At 35.7% G+C, this 26768-nt stretch overlaps 1 protein-coding gene across 9 annotated transcripts in view; it reads right to left on the bottom strand.

Annotated features, from left to right (window-relative positions):
- TUT4 (terminal uridylyl transferase 4) overlaps positions 1 to 26768 on the bottom strand; it is a 129983-nt gene that overhangs the window by 2644 nt on the left and 100571 nt on the right. For 3 of the 9 annotated variants that reach the window (XM_043878795.1, XM_043878790.1, XM_043878791.1), the window contains exons 21-28: positions 21723 to 21800; positions 21404 to 21581; positions 20852 to 20899; positions 20681 to 20763; positions 8383 to 8498; positions 7262 to 7485; positions 6402 to 6502; positions 3334 to 3781 (exon numbers count right to left, since the gene is read on the bottom strand). In XM_043878795.1, the coding sequence (XP_043734730.1) occupies positions 3334 to 3781; positions 6402 to 6502; positions 7262 to 7485; positions 8383 to 8498; positions 20681 to 20763; positions 20852 to 20899; positions 21404 to 21581; positions 21723 to 21800 (1276 nt within the window). The remainder of the gene's footprint in view (positions 1 to 3333; positions 3782 to 6401; positions 6503 to 7261; positions 7486 to 8382; positions 8499 to 20680; positions 20764 to 20851; positions 20900 to 21403; positions 21582 to 21722; positions 21801 to 26768) is intronic. The other 6 variants (XM_043878798.1, XM_043878794.1, XM_043878796.1 and 3 more) reach the window with 3 other exon arrangements.

Here is a 26768-nt window from a genome sequence, read left to right as displayed (position 1 = left end):
ATGATTGACTAAATTGAATTTTAAAGGACAAGGAACAAGTTAGGCAAAATGGGAGAGGGAGGGAATTTCAGACAGAAGGAATAGTGTGTTCAAAAGCCAGGAAGCAGAAAAGTACAGCCAGCTTGGGAAGTTGCAGAACAACTGGCAATACAGAGACAAATGCAAAGGAAAGCAGAGGTTAGAGGAAAGGCTGGACGGGTGGGCAGAATTTATATTTCATAGAACCTTAGTATGTCATTAAGCAGCTTACATTTTATCATAAAGACACTGCCAATTATCCTAGAATCAATTATATATTCGCCTGGAAGATTTTGTTAGAAGCTGAGACATTATGGTGAAATGGTTGAAAACAGGCCTTGGTGCCAAACAACTTTAAGTTCAAATACTAATTACAAAAATTACTAAGGTTTAATTATGAATCCCAGGTTGTTATGAGGATTAAATAAGATAACAAAAATAAAGTGGCTTGCACAAATTCTGGCATATAACCAGGAATTTAAAAAAAAAAAAAAAATCAGTCCTATTCTATGGCAAACCACCCCCACCAATCTACTTCCCTTTAAGACCTATCTTAAAATAAGTCTTTCAAAATGCAGTAACCCCTGAATCTTCTGGATCATTTTTGGAGGCTTTTCTCATTCAGGATCAAAATGTGGCAGAAAATAATCTGAAAGACACTGACCCTTATTTACTTAACTTCCTAGCAAGAAGTTAGGAAGTACAGGATAGGGAGGAAGAAAACCAAAACCCATACTAGCCACGCTCCTACAAGCTCAGTCTTCTCAGGAGGTAGCTAGAAAACAAAGCAGCTGGTTCACCGCAAGTTCATAAAGCCAAGTTACAACTGAGAGCTGAAGCTGCAGAGCTCAGAGTTTACAAAAAATAAGACTGGGTATACATTACTGAGATCCTTACTAACTGAGGAACATTTTTATATAAAAGGGTATTTTTAGGATATAGTTCAATCTCTCTTGGTCATTTTTCACAACCAAATATTTTTATAATTAGAGACAGTCTGAACAATTACCATTAAAGACAATTTGAAAAATCAGTGAAAAAACTCATACAACTCCCTATTCTAATACAAACACTATTATCATTTTAAAATATCCCCATCTGGTTTTTCCATTTTTAACTTAATGTTAATTTTAGCAGTAATAATAACTAGAAGTTGTACACCCATCCAACAAATAACAAACATTTGCTAAAAAAATAAACATTTGGTGAGTAACAGTTTGTTATATAATAAGTTAAGTCAAGTCACTCAGTCGTGTCCGACTCTTGGCGACCCCATGGACTGTAGCCCACCAGGCTCCTCCGTCCATGGGATTCTCTAGGCAAGAATACTGGAGTGGGTTGCCATTTCCTTCTCCAGGGGATCTTCCCGGCCCAGGGATCGAACCCAGGTCTCCCACATTGCAGGCAGACGCTTTAACCTCTGAGCCACCAGGGAAGCCTAGAAGTATACAAATAACATCTATCTTACAACAGGCACTATACTGGACACTAGGGAGACAATGATAGACAAGAAACAATTTACAGCCTCTAAAAGTTCAGTCTAATGCATTATGCAGACAAGTAAACAGGCAATTTCAACACAGTAAGACAAGTCTTATAATATGGATATTAAGGAAACATGAAGGAGAGAAAAGAATACCTAATACAATTGGAGGAGAGGATCTATAAGAATTAGAGGCTTCCTAAAGAAAGTGATCCAAATTTTAAAATGAAGGGTAAGTAAGTTAGCCAAGCTTTTGGAGAAAAGCAGAAGGAGGTGAGAGTGAACAGGAGAGTTATTGGAGAGGACATTCCAGGCAGAGGGAACCAATCACTTAAGTAAATAATCAGGGTAAGACCACGGTGTGCCTGTAGGGTGTTAATTAACTAGTTCATTAAGGCTAAAACAGAGATCAACTAGTGGTAGAGAAAGAAAGAAGTTAAAACTGTTAAAACTGAATCAATATATCAAAAGGCAAAGCATGTGTCTGTCCTCATGGTTATATAACTCAGTGACTATCACAGTATTTATCATGGCATGCATACAATAAAAATTTGCTGAATGAGAAAAGCAGAGGCCACATTAGAATGGCCATGTATGACGTATATCCTTTAATCCTTGAAATCTAAATGAGTTCCACATTCTGGAATTTCTGCTCAGCAAAATATACCATCTGTATTATTTCAAAAGAGGTCAGAGATTCCTCCATTACAGTGCTTTAAGGAATAACATATATTCGTTTAAAACTATCACTAAAATTATTCTGAAAATTGATAAAGGTAAATAATCAAGCTTTTAGTCTACATTTCCTCTACAAACAATATATGAGGATAACCAAGTAGTTAATAAGGAAAAGAATCACAGACAGTAAGCTACAGAAGAATCACAAACAGTAAATAGAAAACATAGATAACTTAAATCCAGGTAATGGGAGGTTTATACTTTACTCTCTCCTACTGTGTTCAAGTTTTCCATGATAAAAGTTTTAAAAATAAATATAATATAAAACTAGCTTAACAGCATTTATCAACTATTTTTAAATACACAAAAATGAAAAAAATGACTGGCTAGTAATAAACCAAAATATTTCTGAACAATTCTGCCCAGGAATTAAGATTATATATGGTTTTTTCTTTTTAAAATGCTCTACAAAAGAATTTTTTTTAAAAGAGAGAACAAAGAAACAACAAAAAAGAAAAAGAAAAAAAATGCTCTACAAAGAATATGCATTATTTAAATATCAGTAAAAAACTATTCTTTCTTAAGCTATAAAGTGTTACTAATCTTTTTCTTTTTAGAAAACTGCTTCTTAGTAAGTAAGGAGACAGTAAGAGTCCAAAGCAAAGATTACAGGTTTTGAAGAAAGAAATTGGTTTAAATCCTGGATCTACTATGATTATAACAGCATGACAGTTATTTTTAACTCTTCACAATTTCCTCAACTGTAAAAATAAGTGCTAATAATACCTATACCAAATGAGACTGCAATGAAATTTTTAAATAATAATAACAAACATTTATATTTATTACCTCACTTAATATTCACAACATTCCTGTGAGTTAGGTTCTATTAATACACACTTATTTCACAGATGAAACCAATGTACAAAGAGATTAAGCAAATACCTGATGCCACATAATAAATGGCAGAGCCACGATTCAAATCCAGGTGGTCTGAATCCATAGCCCATACTCTTCACCTTACCTTATACTCCCCCCTCCACAAATAATGATTGCCATCTTTTTACTCACATTTATCTCCCCAGGTTCAACCAATAATACAATTCATCCAACCTTTCTACAGACAGATACAAAAGAAGAAAAGAAAGGGTTACCCGAATTCCCCACTGTACCATTGTTCACCAGGGAATTTGGAGCCACAGTACGGGGCCAGTGTCCATCATGAGAGGAGCTAGGGATCGCCACAGGTCTGGCAGCAGGCTGTGCAAAGATGATGCTGGGATCGTTCAGGCCAATATTGCTGGGCGCACTGCCTGGTGCAGAATGGATCACTGGGCCGTGAATAGGCCAGGACGGGGCAGGGATTTGGAGGGGATGCACTGGCAACAATCCCATGTTGTGCATGGGAGAATACTGAGCTGGTGGTGACTGAGGGAAGTTATACATAGGCATCTGGACCTGATGGGGGTGCTGGGTTCCCTGCTGAGGTGGGCCAAGCTTGGGTTGGGATCCTGGCTGGGATGGAGGCTGGGTAATGGCAGTGGACTGGGAAGAGTTCTGTGGAAATGGCTGGGGCTGAGGAGAATAAGATGGCGAATCAGACTGCAGAGAAAAAAAAAAAGATATATTTTTAAATTATTTTATGAACATCTTAATTTTATAAAAGCAGAAATTATAAAAATATAAAACTATGGAGTTACTTCATCAGAATACTATAAACAGAATTCTAAGATATACATACTAACAGATAATAACAGAACCTCATTTTATATGAAGGTAGAGTTTTTCCCAAGGTTCTCAAACCCTTTCTCACATAGGTTTTATCTATGAACCTTTTTATTGCCCAAAGAAGACAAAGTCCAGACAACATATTTATCACATAGAACACACAACTCCAACTGTAACTAGAAGTTTACATCTAAATCTCTCATACTCTCTGTCATTTAGCTCCTCAACAAGTATTTATAGGGTGTCAGTTATGTGCTGGGCATTGTTCTAGGTATTAAAAATAAAATACTAACATGTATGCCCTCATGAAGCTTAAAGTCAATATGGAAAAAGAGGAGGAAGAGATAAAGATTACATAAGCAATCACAATAAAGTATAACAATTACTATGATAAAGACTGTATAATGTATAATGAAATCCCAGAGCAGGAACACCTAAGCCCACTTTGGGAGAAGAAAAGACAAGATTAAAGAAAGTGGAAATCAAGGAAATCTTCCTGAAGGAAGTGACTTTTAAGCTGAGACTTAAAAAGAAACCAATATGATAAAAGAGAGTAGAGAAAAAGGAGAAGAGAAGATTCTGTTAGAGCGAACAACGTAACTAAAGGTATACAGAAACAAAAGCACATGGCCTTTTAAAGTAATTGGAATCTGAAATGATGGTTACCTAGGCTAGGGAAGCAAATGGATGTGAGCTATTTGTTACAGATAGAAGCAACAGGACCTAGCGGCTGACTGGATGTGGAGGCTGAGGGAAGAGTAGGAGTTCAGGAAACTAGAGACAGTGAGATCATTCAGTGAGATGGAGAAGACAGGAGGAAGAGGCAAACTTGGGGAGTTGGAAAGAAATATAAGCTACATTCTAGACATGTTGAAGCTGAAGTGCTTTGCAGGACCTTGAATAGCAAAGTCCATCAGTCAGACTCTTACCCCATCTCAGGTGGGGTGAGTGCTAGAAGCAGAGGATGAAAGTTAGGGGCACCATAGGAGAGTGGTTAGAGCACAGGCTTTGGAAACAGAACCTAAGGATACAAGTTCTGGTTCCAAGTGTTTATTGACCTCAGGCAAAAAACTTAAATCTCAGTTTCTTCACCTGTAAAGTATAAATAATAGAATCTACATCATAGGTTTTTGTGAAGATTAACTACAACAATACATGCCAAAAACATAAACACCAAATTCAGAATAGTAGACACATTTTAGTAGCAAGGAAGGGATAGTAGGAAAAGTTTTAAGAAGGGAACAGCATCCAAGAGGAATGCATAGGGGTTGTCAACTGTGGATACTCTTTAATAAAACCAAAATAACAAAACACTGAGAATTGTTAAAGCCTCGTAGTAGTGCATGGTTATCATTTTCTATACTTATATATAACCATGGTTATACCCTAACCTTAACCATATATAACAATGGTTATCATTTTCTATACTTTTTCAGTATTTTAAAAATATTTAATAAGAAACAGGAAAAATGCATATATAGCAAATAGCAATCAATAAATGTTGTTACTGTAATATAATTGTTATTATATAATTTTTATGAAAATGTCAGACCCACAGCAGTACATATTCAAGTGTTGGAGGTAGGGTTAATGGGATCCTAAATGTTTTTTTAAGACAAGTCCTACTATTGCTCTTCAAATGCTTTAAGAATTTTTTTCCAAAACACAGATCACATCTGATTTAGCATGTTTAATAGTTAACAGCTTTGAAGTGATGTAGACCTGTGTTTGAATCTTTCAATTTCTCTTATTCTCAGCTTCCCAATTTGTAAAATTTGATCATACCAATACCTATCACTTCACATGGCCATTTGAAGGATTAAATGTGATAATAGGTGTGAAGCACTAAAGCACAATGTCAAGACTTAAAATAAGCATTCAATTAGTATTTACCTAATTTAAAATGTGCAAGGTGAATACATATTTAGACAAAGGTTAGAGCAACTCAGCAAAGACAACATGAAACCTGTGAATCAGAAATCTAATTAAGTACTCTTTTACAGGATATGTTTCACTAGGTATCCATATCAGTGATGAGAAGCCACAAAATTTCAAGCAAATGAAGTATCATGCATGTACTGCCTTAAGAGTACTAAACCCTTAATACATGTCAATTTTGGGGTCTATTGTTAATTAACAGTGTTCTTTCATTATAGACTATTCTTCCATATTCTTGTGTTATGCAAAACCTAAAGCCTCAAAGTTATTACCTTACTATAATCCAACCAACAACCTTATTTGGTAGTTACCTTATTTTACAAATAAGAAATAGGTTCACTGAAATTAAGTATCTTGCCCATAGATTAAAACCCAGATCTATATTACTCCAAAAATAATGCTCATTCTAGCTGATGTGCCTAGCAAGGACATCTCTATAAAGCATTGTGTAATCTGAAAGACTGAATTTGCCAATCTCAAAGATCAACCTTATCACCCACCAAAATTAGAGCTGTTTTCCTGCCAAGACCAACCCATCTGCAAGCAGAGTACTCACGCATTCTGAAGACTGCCTAGTCCTTATGGACTGATCACCTTGTTGCTGGGCTGAACCAGCCACCTGCTGGGCATTTACAAGATTGCGGACCAGCTGGGCTGCTAAGAGAAGACATCAAAAAGAAATTCAATAGATAAAATAACAGAGAAATGATAATCAATAAACTCCCTTCTTCAGTACAACAGTCTCAAATCTGCGATTTTATAAACTTGGACTTTTAAACTATGATTATGTTAGTAAAGAACTTTTTAACAACTCATTTTTAAATTTAAGCCATTTCTCAACCCTTAGAGCATTAAAAAAAAAAATACAGCGATTCTGGAAACAAGAACAAATATCATACTGTTTTCTAAAGAAGATTATACATTTATTTAAGAAAATAACTCCTGCAACAAGAATCTGAATAACTGGAAATCATCACTTATATTTTTTTTCTTTCAATCAACTCTATCTGGGTTTCTAATTCATAAAATTCCCTATGAAATATAATAAGAACAGATATCCCTCTCTCATAAAAGACATGGGAAGAGATACAATTTCTCCTGTATGTGTTCCCAGAAAAACAATCTCTCATTAACTTTTGGGGGTGGGTAGTTAACTTTTGTTAACTTTTCATAGCAAGAGAAATAAAGAATATGACTCAAATCCAAAAAATACTTAGAGGGAGTTACTGAATACAACAGACTGCTAAGACCTTAATAATAAACATATCCAAATACTATTCAAAATAAAAACCTAAATTTTCTCTTTAATAAATTAAAAGACCTGAAATCATAAAGTTATGTTTAGAATAGAGAAGAATCAGGGTCCTTAAAATGACATCAACATAAATGACACTATTTTTGGCTTTTTCTATTTACCTGCCACACTGCTATTCCTCTGACGGGCCAGCTTGACCTCTGGGCACTCCCTTCGCACATGTCCTGCATCTCCGCAGATAAAACATCTGAGGTCTCTGGGGTCTCTAAAGTCTCGAGTGTCGTGGAGGTCTCGGGGGTCAAGAAGGTCTCGGGAGTCTTTCTCCTCTTCATTCCCTTCTTTCTCTTCTTCACTGTCTTTCTTCTTTAGTCTAAACAGTAAACTGCTGATACCAATAATGTGGGGCTAGGGACTTATAAAATAACTACAAAACAAACTAAACTATACAAGAGCCTCACAATAAAGGGACTAACATGCCCATTGTTTCATGCATTTTTTTGACGGCAAGGGTTCTCACATACCTACTCATGTGGCAGACACTGGGTATTCTAGTAGTTTCATAATACAATATCAATTTTTAATGTTTAATAGCAAATTTTAATTGTACAATCCTTAGTTGGCTATTTGTTATGTCCATTTTATAAAGAAAGACATTTGAGGCTTGGAGAAAGTAAGTGTCTTCTCTAAATTTAATAAATAGCAGTGATGGAAACTACAAATTTGTTCTGTATGAAAAGTTCTAAGCTCTTTACATTAAGTAAAGCTTGATGACTAAAAAAGGAATTTCCTGGCCTATTAAACAGTATAAAGAACACAGGAAAGTATCACAGACATATTTTCAGGGAGCACAGAGGATGTTTATTCCTTAAAGGAAAGAGTATATAGGCATATCTTACAATATATACCTCAAAGATTCATTTAATTATTTTTTAATTATTTGTTTTCGTAATAGTGAGGTTCTCAGCAAGAACCTCGTATCCTGGTCTCTTTTTTTTTCCCCCTGGATCCTAGAATGGTTTCCAGCATATAATAAGTGTTAATAAATACTTCTGCAGGTAAAAAAACCTTAATGAATAGATGAACAAATAATAAATATCATGAGACACCAATGTACCAGGAATAAATCTCACTCTTTCACAAAACACCACTCAAATATACATTTACCTAAGGGTCAACTGCAAGCTCTAAACTTTCTCAATTTAAACATATCTAAACACATGATACCTTCAATTTGCCTCATATTTATTTTTCCTACAATGTTGATACATAATAATTTGCCAACCTTCTCCTTTTGGGGCAGTCTTTCATATAGTGGCCTATTTTTCCACACACACGGCAACATCGATCATTGGGAGCCAGTTCTCCATCTGTTAATACTCTGGAATCAAAGAAGTACTCCTAGGAAGAAAATACAACTTTACTAGGAAAAAAAAAAATATCACTGTAAACTTTTGAATCCAAATGGAAAGCAGACCAGGACCCAAAAGTAATTTTTTTAAAAATGAAATAAATATCAACAAGTATTTCACTGTAACTAAAACCATGACATGACAACAAGATTCAGAATTATCATCATCAATATCACAGCTGCTAACAGTACTAATCACTTCACATTTATGCTTTTTTCTCATTCATCTGTAACATCTTTGTGTAATATCCCGATAAAGCAGATACTATTTTCCTGCTCATTTTATAGATGAGGAAACTGAGGCTCCAAGGCTCAGAAAGTTCAAGCCGTTTGCCCACAGCAAAAAAAGCTAATAAGTAGGAGATAAAGGATTTCAAGCTAAGTCTGATTACAAATCTCATGCTTTCTGCCCCACCAGGCTACTTCCACAAAGGAATCAATATCTTTACAAAAGAATTCTGTGTAAATAAATCAATCCTCTGGTTTATTTAAAATATCACTGGATTTACATTCAACATTTCAAGAATATGTAACATTTACCATACAAAGTAGAATATACCTAAAAAGAACACTGAGAACCAATAAGAATTAAATCATTTTTCCAAGTCTTCAAAGAATCAGGCTCATTTTTGCTTACTACCTTTGTTATCTTTCTAAGCTTTAGTTCAGTTTTGCACTATCACAAAGACTAGTTTATCCTGACAATACCAGTATCTTTGGATGGCAAGAGAACATGTCTACTTAGTACTCTCTGATTTCTTCAAATCTATCTAATGTCAGGGATAAAAGTATAAGAGAGACACCCACTGCATGGCTATTAGGAAAGAAAAAATATAGCAACAAGTATTATAAGGATGTGAAAAAACTGGAACCTTCATATATTGCAGGTGGGAATATAAAAAAGTCCAACTCTTTTAAGAAACAGCTTGGCAGCTCCTCAGAAAGTTAAAACATAAACTTATTAAAACAACCCAACAATTCTGTTATGTATATGATCAAAAGAAATGAAAATATACATCCACAGAATATTTTGTACACAAATATTTATAGCAGCACTACTCATAGTAGCCAAACAGCAGAAAGAATACAAATTTCCACAAACTGATGAATGAAAATGAATAAAATGTAATATAACCATAGAGTGGAATATCATTCAACCATAAAAAAAGAATGAAGTACTGATATATGCTACAGCTTGAATGAACCCTGAATACATTCTGCTAAATGAAAGACACCAGTCACAAAAGGCTACACATACTCTGATTCCATTTTCATAAAACGTCTACAAAAGGCAAATCAATAGAGTGAGAGGAAAAAGGAAGGAGGACTGACTGCTAATTGGGATAGGAGTTTCCTTGAGAGAGGACAAAATGTTCTAATTAGATGTAGTGATGGTTGCACAATCCTGCAAAAATACTCAAACACTGAATTACTCACTTTATATAGGTGAATGCTAAAGTACATGAATTCTCAATAAAACTGTATTTCTAAAAAAGAAAACAATATAATCCTTTACATTTACTACTGATGAAGTCAATATAGTTTATTAAACTCTTCATTATCATTTTTTCTGATAAGACAAAAATGAAAGTCTTTCTTAATTTACCTGGTTGCTTATGGCAAAAATCTAGGAAACCACCCTGAACTTATTCTCAACTCATCCCCTCTAATTAACCACCAGGTTGTATCCATTCTATTCCTGAATATCTATCTCTTTAATCAATTTTTCTTTATCCCACTTTCCTAGTTAAGGTGACCTAGACCTGGGGTCAACAAACTTCTTCTGGGAAGAGCCAGATAGTTAAAATTTTAGGTGTTGAGGTAAAATTGAAGACATTATATTATATAGGTACTTATAAAATGAGAGAAAGAAAATTTCCACAAAAATTTTATCAAAGAATTTAAAAATATATTAATAATAACAGAGTATAATGTTTTTATAATGTAAATTTACTAATTCAAAAAAAGGAACACTTTCTGGAGGAGACATTTGCTTAATTGGAGTTCAAAGTTAGTGCTGCCTATCATTAAAATAGAAGGCAAAATAAAATAAAATAAAATAAAATAGAAGGCAAATAGTTAATCCTAATCTGCAGATACATTTTATCTACTTCATCTTTGAAAATATTTTTCACAGAAAAAAAGATTGAATATTTAAGTTACAGAAAATAATGAATGGATCTAGAGTACCTAGGGAAGGACTAGTCTCTGATAAAGAAGGTATATCTGGTGACTGGCCAGCAAGATGGTAAAGTAGAATGATTGAGTTCACCCCTTCTCAGTTGTGTCTGACTCTTTGAGACCCCATGGACTATACAGTCCATGGAATTCTCCAGGCCAGAACACTGGAGTGGGTAACCTTTCCCTTCTCCAGGGGATCTTCAAGACCCAGGAATCAAACTGGGGTCTCTTTGCAGGCGGATTCTTTACCAACTGAGCTATCAGCGAAGCTCTCTTTTTAGAGAAACACCAAAATAACAACTAACTGCTGAACAGCCATTGAACAATAAAAACAAAAAGGCTGGAACCTACGAAAAAAGACACCTATATCCAAAGATGAAGAAGCCACAACAAAATTGTTGGAGAGGCACAATTCCAGTAAAATCGAATCCCATACCTGCTGTGTGGGCAACTCACAAACTGGAAAATGATAATACCACAGAAGTTCTACCACAGGACTGAAAGCCCTGAACTTCGTGTCAGGCCTCCCAGCCTGAGGATCTGGTAACAGGAAGAGAAGCCCCCAGAGAATCTAACTTTGAAGGCCAGGGGGGTTTGGTTGCAGGAATTCCACAGAACTGGGAAAAACAGAAATTCCACTCTGAGAAGGAGTACACAAGGACCTCCCTAGGACTCAGGGGAAAAAAACAGTGACTTCTGGGCTAGATCTACCTGCTATTATTGGAGGGTCTCTGGCAGAGGCGGGGGGTGGGGCTGTGGCTCACTCTGGGAACAAAGACACTTGCAGCAGCAGTTTTAACGAGCACGTATTGGTGTGAGTCCTCCTGGAGGCTACTATTTCCTCCCCACAACCTTAACCCCACTCAACTGAAGGCTCAAGTGCCAGGACACCTGAGGCCAAACAACCAACAAGACTGAAGCACAGCCCCACCCATCAGCAGACAGGTTACTTCAAGTCTTCCTGAGCATGGCTCTGACCACCAAAGGGACAAGACCCAGCACCACCCACCAGCTGACAGGAACCAGACCCTCCCACCAGGAAGCTTGCACAAGCCTCTTAGACAGCCGCATCCACCAGATAGCAGACAGCAGACACAAGAACTACAATCCTGCAGCCTTCAGAACTGAAGCTGTAATTACAGAATGTTAGACAAAATGAGACAACTGAGGAATATGTCCAGATGAAGGAACAAGATAAAACCCCAGAACTAAATGAAGTGGAGATAGGCAATCTAGGGTAAAAAAAAAAAAATTTAAGATTAATGGTAGTGAAGATGACCCAAGATCTCTTTAAAAAAATGGAGGCACAAATTAAGAAGATGAAAGAAATGTTTAACAAAGACACAGAACTGAAGAACAAACAGAGATGAACAATACAATAACCAGAATGAAAAGTACACTAGAAGGAATGAACAGCAGAGTAACTGAGGCAGAAGAAAGGATAAGTGATCTGGAAGTCAGAATGGTGGATATCACTGCCATGGAACAGAATAAAGAATGAAAAGAAATGAAGACATTCTAAAAGACCTCTGGGACAACTTTAAAAGCCTCAAACATTCACATCATGCAGTCCCATAAGGAAAAGGAAGAAAGAAGGGACTTGAGAAAATATCTGAAGAGGTAATAGCTGAAAACTCACCTAACATGGGAAAGGAAACAGTCATCCAATTCCAGGAAGGTCAGAGAATTCCAGGTAGAATAAACACAAGGAAGAACACACCAAAACAAATGGGAATCAAATTGACAAAAATTTTAAACAAAGAAAAAAAACATTGAAAGCAACAAAGAAAAGCAACAAATACAAGGGAACTCCCATAAGGTTATCAGCTGATTTCTCAGCAGAAACTCTGCAGGCAAGAAGGGAGTGGCATGATATATTTAAAGTGATGAAAGGGAAGAACCTACAACCAACAGTACTCCATCCAGCAAGGCTCTCATTCAGATTTGATGGAGAAAGCAAAAGCTTTACAGACAAGAAAAACCTAAGAAAATTCAGCACCACCAGACCAGTTTTGCAACAAATGCCAAAGGAACTTTAAGAAGAAAAGAAAAGGCAACTACTGGAAACAAAATTGTGAATGGAAAAGCTTACCAGTAAATACAAAGTAAAGGCAGGAAATCATCTGCACACAAATATGATATCAAAACCAGTAACTATGAGAAGAAGAGAACACCAATGCAGGATAATTGGAAATAAATTTGAAATTAAAAGACCAGCAACTTAAAACAATCTTTTTTATATACAGAATGCTATATCAAAACCTCATGGTAACCACAAACTAGTTGTGACCAACCTAGACAGCATATTAAAAAGCAGAGACATTACTTTGCCAACAAAGGTCTGTCTAGTCAAGGCTATGGTTTTTCCAGTAGTCATGTATGGATGTGAGAGTTGGACTATAAAGAAAGCTGAACACCGAATTGCTGCTTTTGAACTCTGGTATTGGAGAGGACTCCTGAGAGTTCCTTGGACTGCAAGGAGATCCAACCAGTCCCTCCTAAAGGAAAAAAGACCTGAATATTCATTGGACGGACTGATGCTGAAGCTGATATGCCAATACTTTGGCCACCTGATGTGAAGAACTGACTCATTTTAAAAGACCCTGATGCCCGGAGAGATTGAGGGCAGGAGGAGAAGGGGATGACAGAAGATGAGATGGTTGAATGGCATCACCGACTCAATGGACATGAGTTTGAGTAAACTCCAGGAATTGGTGATGGACAGGGAAGCCTGGCATGCTGCAGTCCATGGGGTCGCAAAGAGTCAAGACATGACTGAGCAACTGAACTGAACTGAATATCAAAACCTCATGGTAACCACAAACTGAAAATCTATAATAGATACATACACAAAAATGAAAATGGAATCCAAATACAACACTAAAGTTAGTCATCAAATCACAAGACAAGAGAACAAAACAGTTCAGTTCAGTTCCGCTGCTCAGTCGTGTCCGACTCTTTGCAATCCCATGAACTGCAGCACGCCAGGCCTCCCTGTCCATCACCAACTCCTGGAGTTTACCCAAACTCATGACCATTGAGTCAGTGATGCCATCTAACCATCTCATCCTCTGTCGTCCCCTTCTCCTCCTGCCTTCAATCTTTCCCAGCAGCAGGGTCTTTTCAAATGAGTCAGTTCTTTGCATCAGATGGCCAAAATATTGGAGTTTCAGCTTCAACATCAGTCCTTCCAACGAACACCCAGGACTGATTTCCTTTAGGATGGACTGGTTGGATCTCCTTGTGGTCCAAGGAACTCTCAAGAGTCCTCTCCAATACCACAGTTCAAAAGCATCAATTCTTCTGCACTCAGCTTTCCTTACAGTCCAACTCTCACATCCATACATGACTACTGGAACAAAACAGGAAGGGAATGAAAAAGACCTACAAAGCAAATCCAAACCAATTAGGAAAATGGCAATAGGAACATATATATTGGTAATTACCTAAAACATAAATGGGTTTAGTGCTCTAACCAAAAGAAATAGAGGTACAAAAACAAGACCCATATACATGGTATCTACAAGAGACCCACTTCACATCTAGGGACACATACAGACTGAAAGTGAGGAGATGGGAAAAGGTACTCTGTGCAAATATAAATTAAAAGATAGCTGGAATAGCAATATTCTTCTCAGACAAAAGAGACTTCAAAATAGACAAAATAAGAGCAACAAAGAAGGACACCACACAATGATAAAAGGATCATTCCCAGAAGGAGCTATAACAATTGTAAATACTTACCCAACACAGAGCACCCCAACAATAAGGTAAATACTAACAGTCATTAAAGGAGAAATCAACAGTAATGTAATTAACAGTGGGGGACTTAAAAATACCCCATTCATATCAATGGACAGATTATCTAGAAAGAAAATTAATACAGAAACACAGGCCTTAAATGACACATTAGACCAGACCACCTTCATTAACATTTACAGAGTATTCCATCCAAAGGCAGCAGAATACACACTTTTCTCAAGAGCCCATGGAACATTCTCCAGGATTAATGACAGGCTGGGCCACAAAGTAAGCTTCAGTAAATTTAAGAAAATTAACATCATATCAAGCATCTTTTCCAGCCACATTGCTATGAGATTAGGAATCAACTACGAAAACTAAAAGACGCAAATACATGGAAGCTAAAGAATATGCTGTTAAACAATTAATGGATCACTGAAGAAATCAAAGAGGACATAAAAATTACCTAGAGTCAAATGAAAATTAAAGCACAATGATCCAAAACCTAGGGACATGGTAAACACAGTGCTGAGAAGTTTACAGCAATACAATCTTACCTCAGGAAACAAGAAAAATCACAAATAAGCAACCTAATCTTATATATAAAGCCAACAGAGAAAAAAGAATAAACAAAACCCAAAGTTAGTAGAAGGAAAGAAAGAAAGATCAGAGCAGAAATATAAACAAAGAAAATCAATAAAATCAATGAAACAAAAAGCTGATTCTTTGAAAAGATAAACAAAGATGATAAACCTTTAGCTAGACTCATCAAGAAAAAAAAGGAGAGAGCTTAAATCAACAAAATTAGAAATTAAAAAGGAGAAGTTACAATAGACACCAGAGAAATACAAAGGATCATAAAAGACTACTACAAACAACTATATGCCAATAAAATAGACAACCTGGAAGAAATGGACAAATTCTTAGAAAGGCACAGTCTCCTGAGACTGAACTAAAATATAAACTTCCAAAAAACAAAAGTCCAGGACCAGATGGCATCACAGATTAATTCTATCATTTAGGGAAGAGTTGACACTTATTCTTTTGAAACTATTCCAAAAAAAAATGCAGAGAAATGAATACTCCCAAACTCATTCTACAAGGCCATGACCATACTGAAACCAAAACCAGACAAAGATACTACCAAAAAAAAATTTATAGGTCACTATCACTGATGAACATGGACACAAAAATTCTCAACAAAAAATACTAGCAATCTGAATCCAACAATATAGTAAAAGAATCACACACCATGATCAATTGGGATTTATACCAGGGATGCAAGGATTTTTCAATATCTGCAAACCAATCAGTATGATACACCACATCAACAAACAGAAGAATAAAAGTCACACGATCATCTCAACAAATGCAGGAAAAGCTTTTAACAAAATTCAATACCTATTTATGATAAAAACTCTCCAGAAAGTGGGCAGAGAGGGAACATATCTCAACATAATAAAGGCCATATATGACAAGCCTGTAGTTAACATACTCAATGGTGAAAAGCTGAAAGCGTTACCTCTTAGATTTGGAAAATGACAAGGATATCTGTATTCTCACCACTTTCATTCTACATAGTTTTGGAAGTCCTAACCATGACAAATCAGAGAAGAAAAAGAAATAAAAGGAATATAAATTGGAAAAGAGGTAAAACTGTCACTGTTTTACATGACATACTATACACAGAAAATCCTAAAGATGCCACCAGAAAACTACAAGAGCTTATCAATGAATTTGGTAAAGTTGCAGGATATAAAATACACAGAAATCTTGCATTTCTATGCACAAACAATGAAAGATCAGAAGGAGAAACTAAAGAAACAATCCCATTTATCATCACATCAAAAAGAAAAAATTACCTAGGATTAAACCTACCCAAGGATACAAAAGACCTGTACTCTGAATCTATAAGACACTGATGAAAGAAATCAAAGATGACACAAACAGATGGAAAGATATACCATATTCTTGAATTGGAATAATCAATATTGTCAAAATGATTATACCACCCAAGGCAACCTACAGATTCAATGTAATCCCTATCAAATTACCAATGGCATTTTCCACAGAACTAGAACAAAAAAATCTTAAAACTTTTATGGAGACACAAAAGGCCCAGAATAGCCAAAGCAACGTTGAGAAAGAAAATAGAGCTGGAGAAATCAGGTTTCTTGATGTCAGACTGGACTACAAAGATACAGTCATCAAAATAGTATGGTACTGGCACAAAAACAGAAATATAGATTAATGGACTAAGATGTAAAGCTCAGAAATAAACCCACGCAACTATGGCCAATTAATCTACGACAAAGGAGGCAAGACTATACAATGAAGGAAAGACAGTCTCTTCAACAAATGGTGCTGTGAAAACTGCACAGTTTTACAAGTAAAAAAAAGAAATTAGAACATTCTTTAACACCATACACGAAAATTGATTAAAGACCTAAATGTATGACCTGATACTATAAAACAAGTTAAGAGGAAAACACAGGCAGAATACACTTTTACATAAATCGCAGGACCATCTTTTCTGAGCTGTCTCCTAGAGTAATGGAAATTTAAAAATAAACAAATGGGACTTAAATAAACTCAAAATCTTTTGCACAACAAAGGAAACCATAAACAAAATGAAAAGACAACCCACAGAATGGGAGAAAATATTTGCAGATGATGCGATGGACAAGGATTAGTCTCCAAAATTTACAAACAGCTCAGGCAGCTCAATTAAAAAAAAAAAGAACAATCAAAAGAAGACATACAGATGACCAAGAGGCACAAGAAAAGATGATCCACACTGCTAATTATTAGAGAAATGCAAATCAAAAACTACAATGAGGTATCATCTCACAGTTACAATGGCCATCATCAAAAAATCTACAAACAATAAATGCTGGAGAAGGTGTAGAGAAAAGGGAACCCTCCTACAATGTTGGTGGGAATATGAACTGGTACAGACACTAGGAAGAACAGTACGGAGGTTCCTTAAAAAACTAAAAATAGACAAATTGAGAGAGTAGCACCGAAACATATACACTGCCATGTGTAAGGCAGATAGCTAGTGGGAAGCTGCTTTATAACACAGGGAGCACAACCTGGTGCTCTGTAAGACCTAGAGGCACAGATCTGGGGTGGGGGTGGGAGGGAACTTCAAGAGGAAGGATATATATGTATACTTAACAGTTGATTCACCCTGCTGTATGACAGAAACCAACACAACATAGTAAAGCAATTATTCTCCAATTAAAAACAAAATTTAAAAAACAAAAAGAAACTAAAAACAGAGATACCATACAATCCGGCAATTCCAATCCTGGGCATATATTCAGAGAAAATCGTAATTCAAGAAGATATATGCACCCAAATGTTCACTGCAGCACTATTTACAATAGCAGACATGGAAGCAACCTAAATGTCCACTGACAAGGCAATGGATAAAGATGCAGCACATACATACAATGGAATATCAGCCATTAAAAAGGACGAAATAATGCCATGTGCAGCAACGTAGATGGACCTGGACGTTTTCATACTAAGTGAAGAAAGTCAGAGAATTACAAATATCATGTGATATATGTGAATTCTAAAAAAAGTTATACAAATGAGCTTATTTACAAAACAGAAACAGACTCACAGACTTAGAGAATGAACATATGGTTACGGAGGGGCAGGGGGAGAAAGATAGATTGAGAGTTTCAGATTGACATGTACATACTACTATATTCAAAATAGATAACCAACTGTATGTATCTGTACAAGGACCTACTGTATAGCACAGGGAATGCTGCTCAATAATCTGTAATAACCTAAATAGGAATTTAAAAAAGAATAGCTACATGTATATGTATAACTGAATCACCTTGCTATATACCTGAAACTGATACAACATTTTTAATCAACTATGTTCCAATATGAAATCAAATTTTTTTTTAAAAAAGAAGGGATATCTGAAGATACAAGCAGATTTATAGATATGGTAGCAGAAAGTTGAAGGAGTATCTATTTAATACCATCTCTGTCTCAAAAGGAAAACATCCAAGTGTGAGAAAGGCAAAGAAGAAAGATGGGACAAAACAAATTGGGCACTGAATTTTGAGTAAAATAAATAAAACTTCAAATAGTCCCTATTGAATGGGAGACAGAGGTAACTAAAGAAATGTAGTAAGAATGTCTGATAGTATTGAAAGTCCAGTTGAGGCTGGTGAACATTAATTTATAGTTGTGCTATAAACTGCTTAGCTTTAAGACTTTTTTCCACTGGTGCTTAGTTCAAGCATAAAGAGATGGTGGATGGCTGCATTCATGTAAAGTTGAACACACAACAATGCAAAAGAAGGACAATGGTACAAAGGAATATAAAGTATATGCCAGAGGTAGACCAAGGAACATGAGTTAAATGGAGAGGAAAAAATGAAAACAGGAGATAACTGACAGATTGGGAGAAAATGGATTAATATGTCAGAGAACCTAATGAATAGAATAGTTGAAATGGGAATGTTTCAGTGAGCAAGAAAGGTGAAAGTACAGAAAATATACTTGGTCTTCATTTTCACTAGAATCTAAGGGGATGAAACACATCTATTCTATATGCTGTTATAATCTTAGTACATATCAAAGAAATAGGTACAAATCAGGAATTCATTAAGTGTTGAAAGAATGAACTTTACTATGGAAAATATTAAGCATGAAAGACTATATAACAAGGTTATTTTTCTACAATATCAGTTAGAACACTGATACCAACTTAAATGTCCATTTAAGGAGAAGAGTTAAACTGGTATACCCAAGCTATAAAATACCATATATTGACTTTTAAAGTAGAATAAAGCAAATTAAAAGATGACTGGGAGAATCATAGGCCCCTCCTGATAGGCTCTTATGCCAAATCACATTCAAGAGGACTCTACGGTAGTATTTCACTAAAAAGCCTGACTGCATGAAACTACTAGGTTTCTACCAAACACACGCATGCACACATACTGATAGAATTTCCATGATTTTCAGGTAAAATGCTTTATCAGTGTGTCACCATATCTGTTGTGATTTGACTATGCTTTTCATTTATTGCTATTTTAATATACTAGTAAAATTATCACTGTATTTTCCTTTTGTTAGATATTTTGCTTCTGCATGACTTTTGCACCATTTCAAATTTTACTGTTATTTTATTTTGATTACAATCATTATCACCCCCACCACCTACGAATCAGGACTATCGAATGCTTCAAGGGAAAAAAGCTCTAGACTTTTTCTGCTTTTCTCACCCCAACAAGAAAAAGTGATGAAACTGAACAAGATCAAAGATATTCATTATGCAATAACAGAGACACTGTTTCTCTTTTGAGACTTCTTCTTTCTTTCTCTGTGAGACTGTGACATCCTCCCATTAGAAAGCAACCTAAACCAGAGTAAGACCAAGAGGAATAGGGGACACTACACACCCCAGTTCAGGTAAAAGGAATCCTCTTAGTTCCATGCCATTAGTTCAGCTTACCAAGGGCTGTACCACAATTAAAGCAGAAGCTTCAGCAAATAATAAAGTTTTATCAATACTTTGGGCTTCCCTGGTGGCTCAGACAATAAAGAATCTGTCTACAGTGCAGGAGACCTGAGTTTGATCCCTGGGTTGGGAAGACCCCCTAGAAAAAGAGAATGACTACGCACTATAGTATTCTTGCCTGGGAAATCCCATGGACAGAGGAGCCTGGTGGGCTACACACAGTCCATACGGCTGCAAGGAGTCAGACATGACTGAGCAACTAACCCTTTCACTTTCACACTGATACTTTGGTACTGACTTCTCTGTCTGTATTTTCACCAAGATTTCTAGAGATAGAAGAGAGGCAGTAGGGAGCACCTCAGATTCAAAATTAAAGGATCCTGAGTCCTGACTATCACCCCTCACTTGTTTAATGAATGCTTATTTGATGCATCCTATGTGCCAGAAATTATGACAAGAGCTGGCAATATGATGGTCAATCTCACAGACATGGCCTCTGTCCTCATGGAGCTACTCAGTCTAGTGGGAGAGACAGAATTTAACAAATAGATTAAAAAAACAGATAAAATATAGCCAATAGATATCTCACTATAGACTATGGTAAGTGCAATAAGAAAAGACAGAGGGAGTTATAACCATCTTTTCCCCTATTCCTAACACCAACTTGTAACAGGATTAGGTTTCTTGTACTACAAAGAAAGTTCTATAGAAAAACAGAAAAGACTCAGAATTCGAATTATGTAAACTTACAGCTTCTCTGCCAATGAGTGGGTAAAAAGGGGTACCAAAAAGTTTCCTTCCATTGATAAATGCTTTCATGATGAAATTGGTCACTATTGAAGAAAGAAGAAAAACAATGAAGATCCAGACCTTAAGGTGTAAGAGCTTTAAAAGCAGGGTATTTCTATATTTAAAACTTACTTTTTCTAGAAACTCCAGCACCAAGGTTATGATTCAAATCAAAAGGGTCTAGAAAAGAAACATTTTATTCTTTAATGAAGAAGCTCATTGTAACACAAATATACTTAGTAACCATAACTAGAGTCTAATACTAAGCAACACAAACCAGTCAGAAATTATTTTTTTATAATTACAGATTAAAGGATGGAAACTAATTAAAAAAAAGAAGAAGAAATATCTCCCAAATTCTAATGGGTTTCAGTTTCCCTCTCAATTTCATTGGCCAAATAAAATTCTAGCTTTTCAGAGGAAATTTGCTATATGACTCAGAGAACTCAAACTCAGGTTCTGTAACAACCTAGCAGGGTGGGAAGAGTGAGAGGTGGGAGGAAGGTTCAAGAGGGAGGGGACATATATATACCTATGGTTAATTCATGTTGATGTATGGCAGAAACCAAAGCAATATTATAAAGCAATTATTATTCAATTAAAAATAAATAAATTTTTAAAATTCTGCCTTTTGTCTTGTTTTGCTTTGTTTTGTTCCTGAATTAATATCAGCTGAATGATTACCTTCAATGGCAATACATTTGGAGGTCCACTGCTTCTCAAAAGTTGTCAACAGTTTTTTCTGCCGAATGCTAATTACATATTCTTTGAAATCAAATTCTTCAGTATAGAAGCGAAGCAGTCCCAACCAAAGCTCTCCTAATGTTTCTGTGTTCTTTCCAAGTGAAGGTAAACGTTTTTTCTAAGGTGAGAAAAAAAAGAGAGTGACATATCTATACTTATCCAAAATACAGATCCCAAATCCAAGTAAAATTATTAAATTATGCAAATCCTAACATGTATTAGTGAACATTCCACAACATAAAAACTATGAAGAAATTACCAGTTCTTCTGTTTTATCAAAGAAAAAAGCATTCCATCCATCAACCATTCTCTGTGGAATCTGTTTTCCATCAAAGATCTGTATTAAGAAAATCAATTTTATTATTAGATTTCAAATCATCCAACTCAAAGCCTAAATACCTTCACATCATTTTAGAATTTACATATAATAGACATATTGGAATATTTATTCCAAAAGGAACATGTCGAGATGATATAATTTGATGTCAAGTTATTAATGAAAATGAGTAAAACGTATCTGAAAGACCAAAGCTGGAAAGGATGTCTCGAGAGCATCAGACTCTCCAAATGATCCATCTGATATTGTCTATTTGGTCTATCAAACACAGCCAGCCCAAGTTTAATTAAGTAAAACTAAAGAAAAAATAAATGAAAATGGCATCTTCATCAAAGGATCACAGATGCAGAAATCCATAAGAGATAATACTCATTGACTGTAAACCTTAAAGGAAATCAAAGAAACTGGTGTGGGGAATAGCTCTAGTACCTTTAATCAGTTATCTGTATCAGATGAGGCTGAAAAGGGTCTGGACACTGATTCTTTTTTAATAGAATATTAGATAGCTTTTCTTGACATTTTGATAAATATTGTGAAATCTTCATGATTAATTATGAATAGTAATTCTCTGTCCTAAGGAAAGGGGGGAAAATAATGCTATTCTACTAGAAGAATTTCCTAAGATGATTGTACAGGTACAACTGATCTCTATAAGCAATTTTGAGACTTATTTCTTACAGGAGCTTTAAGAAAGAGCTGGAATAAAGTAAAAAGCTGGGATAAGTGCAGAGTCAGCAGACCTCATTTCTAGTTTTAGTCCTGCCAAGTAATAATTCTGGACAAGACACTTATCCTTCCAAATCCTCAGTTTTCCCAATGGGAAAAAAAAGAGTTAGACTAATTAGGTCAGTTGTTTTCAAATTTTATTTTTCTTTCAAACTGTTAGAATCCCTTCCTAAAATGGATTCTTCTTGGAAGTTCAATAGTAAAACAGAGGTACTCTGATAAAAGCCTGAGTGGAGAAAATCACAGCCTATCTTTCCCTTCCTCCACTCCTCACACACACTTTAAAGAGCTCATAGAGCTTGTCAGGCTTCCCTGGTGGCTCAGATGGTAAAGAAACTGCCTGCAATGTGGAAGACCTGGGTTAGATCCCTGGGTTGGGAAAATCCTCTGGAGGAGGGCATGGCAACCCACTCCAGTATTCTTGCCTGGAGAATCCCCATGGACAGAGGAGCCTGGTGGGCTATTGTTCATGGGGTCGCTAAGAGTCAGGCATGACTGAGCAATCTGACTAAGCACAGAGCTTATCAAAATATACTTTAAAACCACTAGATAAGGTGCTCCCCATGACTCCTTCCATTTTAAATGAGACAGTTAATTATAAAACTAACTGCATGTCTGTCCCTCTAGTTTTACTCTTAGGTTTAAGTTCCTTGTGGGCAAGGACTATAACTGACATCTAGAGCCAAAATTCCTACTACATCAAAGCCTGCCATATAGAGAATACGTAATACATGTCTGTTGGATGAATATATTTACTCTGTAAGCATGTTTTTACATAAAGGTCAGGTTTCCAGGGACCTAATCTAATACCTGGCTTTTTAGTATTTACATATAATTTAAACAGTTACCAAGAATCATCTAGCATAAATTCCAACATTCCATAAATCAAAAAAGAGAAAGTCCAGCAATTACAATTATTAATATCTAAAATAAGAGACATGGGATCCTACACTCAAGGAAGAAAAAAAAGTTTCAAAAAGGCCAAAATATAACATTTGCCTTCATAGATTAAGGCTATTTATTACACAAGCTGCCTCTTTAGACCTTGATTATTTCAACAGATTCCTAGTTTTGAGAAATAACCAACATCCAAACCCAATCACGTTGACTAATAACACAGTAAAGTGAACCTGAGGGCTCTGGAAAACCTTTAATCACTGATTTGCCACCTGTTTTAATGAACTATTTCATAGTGCCTAACTTTTCACTCTGTTTCAGCCCTTAGAAGTACTAATATTGTCCTCTCTTTCTCTTAAACACACACACACACACACACACACACACATAAAACACATTTACCTTCTGTTTCTTTTCTTAAAAATTTATCATTTATTTGGCTACATCGGGTCTTAGTTGTGGCATGTGGGATCTTTAGTTTTGGCATGCAAACACCAAGTTACAGCATAGGATCTAGTTCCCCTCCTAGGGACAGAACCTGGGCCCCCTACATTGGGAGCGTGGAGTCTTTTCCACTGGGTCGCCAAAGAAGGCCCCACCTTCTTTGTTTCTTTTTCTTTCTCTCAATACCAATCATCCTCTACTCAAGCACTCAAGTCTTCCCTCTAAAACCTCACCAAACAAGTCTTTCTTATTTTGTAGTTTGATATTTTAATATCTACTGGAATATTTAAACTGTAATTTTTTAGTTGTGGTAAAATACACATAAAGCTTATCATCTTCAAGCATTTTTAAGAGTACAGTTCAGTGGCATTAAGTACATTCACATCACTGTGCTACCATCACCATTCTCCATCCACAGAATTTTTCTCATCTTATACAAATGAAACTCTGAACCTATTAAACAATAGTTTCCCATGCCTCTCTCTCTCCAGCCCTGGCAACCATCATTCTACTTTCTGTCTCCATGTATCTGACTACCCTAGGTACCTCCTATAAATGGAATCATATAGTATTTGTCCTTTTGTGACTGGCTCATTTCACTTAGCATAATGTCCTCAAGGTTCATCCATTTAATTTCAATTTTTAAGCTGACAGAAGCTAAAAAAACATAGTTCATAATATCAATTGTGACTAACACTCCCTAATCTTCTCTTGATATTAATTTTTATGTGAAAATTTACTTTTACTTACAATGATTGCTAGAATATAGCAAAATCATCTTGCCTAGGAAAGCTCCTTTGACCTTAAGAATTCTGTATTGTTGATCATGAGTAACACTCTTAGCAGAGCCTTATTTATTATACCCAGTCACTTAAGTCTAAGTTCAGTTACAAATGGAGTCAAAGATCATCAGCTTCATTAAACATATCCTTACCCTCAAAAGTTGATCGATGCCAATGATCAATACTTAAATGATGCCAGAGCAATGGACAATGGGGTCCCACATGACAAGCAAAAAAGGCCAGAAGCAAAAATCCATTTATCATCAGTTCATATGTATCACAAAGCCCCCCACAATCAGAGTTCATTATGATGGAAAACATTCCATGGACTGTCTCTCATTTCATCAATCACTGTCTGTTAAGCAGATAATGGAACAGTTCTTGAAGTTGGCTACAGCAATCCTACCTACAATTTTCCAATAATAATATTAATAAAGCTGCTAATAATAATAAAAGTAATAATAAAAGCAACCACCATTTATAAACTCCTACTTAAGCATCTACTACATTCAAAAGCATTTGCTGTCTCTGTTCCTTATATCAACACTGAAATAATACTACTATTATTACATTTTTACAGAAGATAAAATTAAGACTAGTGGTAGTCAGGCAGCTTACTGAAGGCTACATGTTAAAATCAGGATTCAGATCAATTAACTCTGACTCCAAAATCATGGTCTGCCCATTATATCATGGTCTTTCCATTATATCATGCTGCCTCAATAGTTCCTCATCCACAGGTAACATAATGAGAGAACAGAGACCACAATGAAAACAAAATTTGCGTTCCATTTGGGTTAATCGCAGTATTCTATCAAAGGCATAGCAAAGTATAGCAAATGGCAGCTATAATATTACTGGGGCAATTATGCATAAGATCTCCAAATTTAAAGCCTTAACAAGAATTAGACTAATATAGAGAAAAACCTTGGCTTTGGCAGGCTTAACTAATTCATGCAAAATTTTAAATATTCTATAGTGAACAAACTTGGTAAAAAATAAACATCACTCAACATAGATTCAAGCAACTTAAACTTTTCTATTAGAAAAGGATATTTAAATTTTTTCTCTCCCACTCTTTGTTTAAAAGAGGGAAGGAAATGCTATTAAAATCACATGGCATTCATTAGAACTTTAAAAAACTTACTAAGGCCATCTGGCACACAATATGGCTTATTATTTTGCAATATACTTCTTTGCTATGATGATCAAAGTTTATGTGATGAGAATATGTGATTTTCCAAATAATTCTGATGGTTATTGCCTACCTCAAAATAACCACCTTTCTAAGAAATTAGACTTTGATCCACCCCAATGCTTGCATATTCACTTTGTGCCAAGAAAGAGGAGGAACAGATGGATGATTAAGAATTCTTTTGGTTCTCTTTTAGAGAGTATAAATGGGCTATAACAAGCCTCTATGAGTCACCAAATCTGAGTAAATATGAGTATGTTTCTTTCGATGTACAGTCTTATGCTTAATACAACTGACATGACCTTACAGAGATAAGAAAGAATTTCCTTGAATTTTTTCCTCAATCAAAATTCACAAAGTTGACCAAAATATATACAGGAATAAATTAAACTTCAGGCTTCCCTTCTCAAGAATCTGCCTGCAATGCAGGAAGACCCGGGTTGGATCCCTGAGATGGGAGGATCCCCTGGAGAAGGAAATGGCAACTCCAGTATTCTTGCCTGGAGAATTCCATGGACAGACCACGGAGTTGCAAGGAGTTGGACGAGACTGAGTGACTAACACTTTCAACTTTCAACAAAATCAAGCTTCATTGCCAAGCACAAGGAGGGAAAATACTCTGGAAAGAAGAAACTATGTATTTTCATCTGAGAGACTGTATAAGTTTTTGAATGGTTACAAACTTCATAATCACTGGCAGCATTCTAAGACTGTAAAATACAAAAACGTTGCAAAAGGTATTCAATAGTTCTATTCCTCGAATATTCTTTCAGTAGTCTATATTCTCCCATAATAAACTTTCCCAAAAGGTTCATTATTTGATTATACCATTAGTGGAAGAAGAAAACTTAGGCCATTAATGACAGAAAAATCCCTCATGATCTCATGAACTGAGCATGATTTACTATATTTAGATCTATTGTT

Source organism: Cervus elaphus, chromosome 20 (genome assembly GCF_910594005.1).
Source record: "Cervus elaphus chromosome 20, mCerEla1.1, whole genome shotgun sequence".
In the NCBI taxonomy this organism is placed as follows: domain Eukaryota; kingdom Metazoa; phylum Chordata; class Mammalia; order Artiodactyla; family Cervidae; genus Cervus; species Cervus elaphus.
The sequence above is the reverse complement of the archived record's forward strand: the minus strand, read 5'-3'. Positions and strand labels throughout refer to the sequence as shown.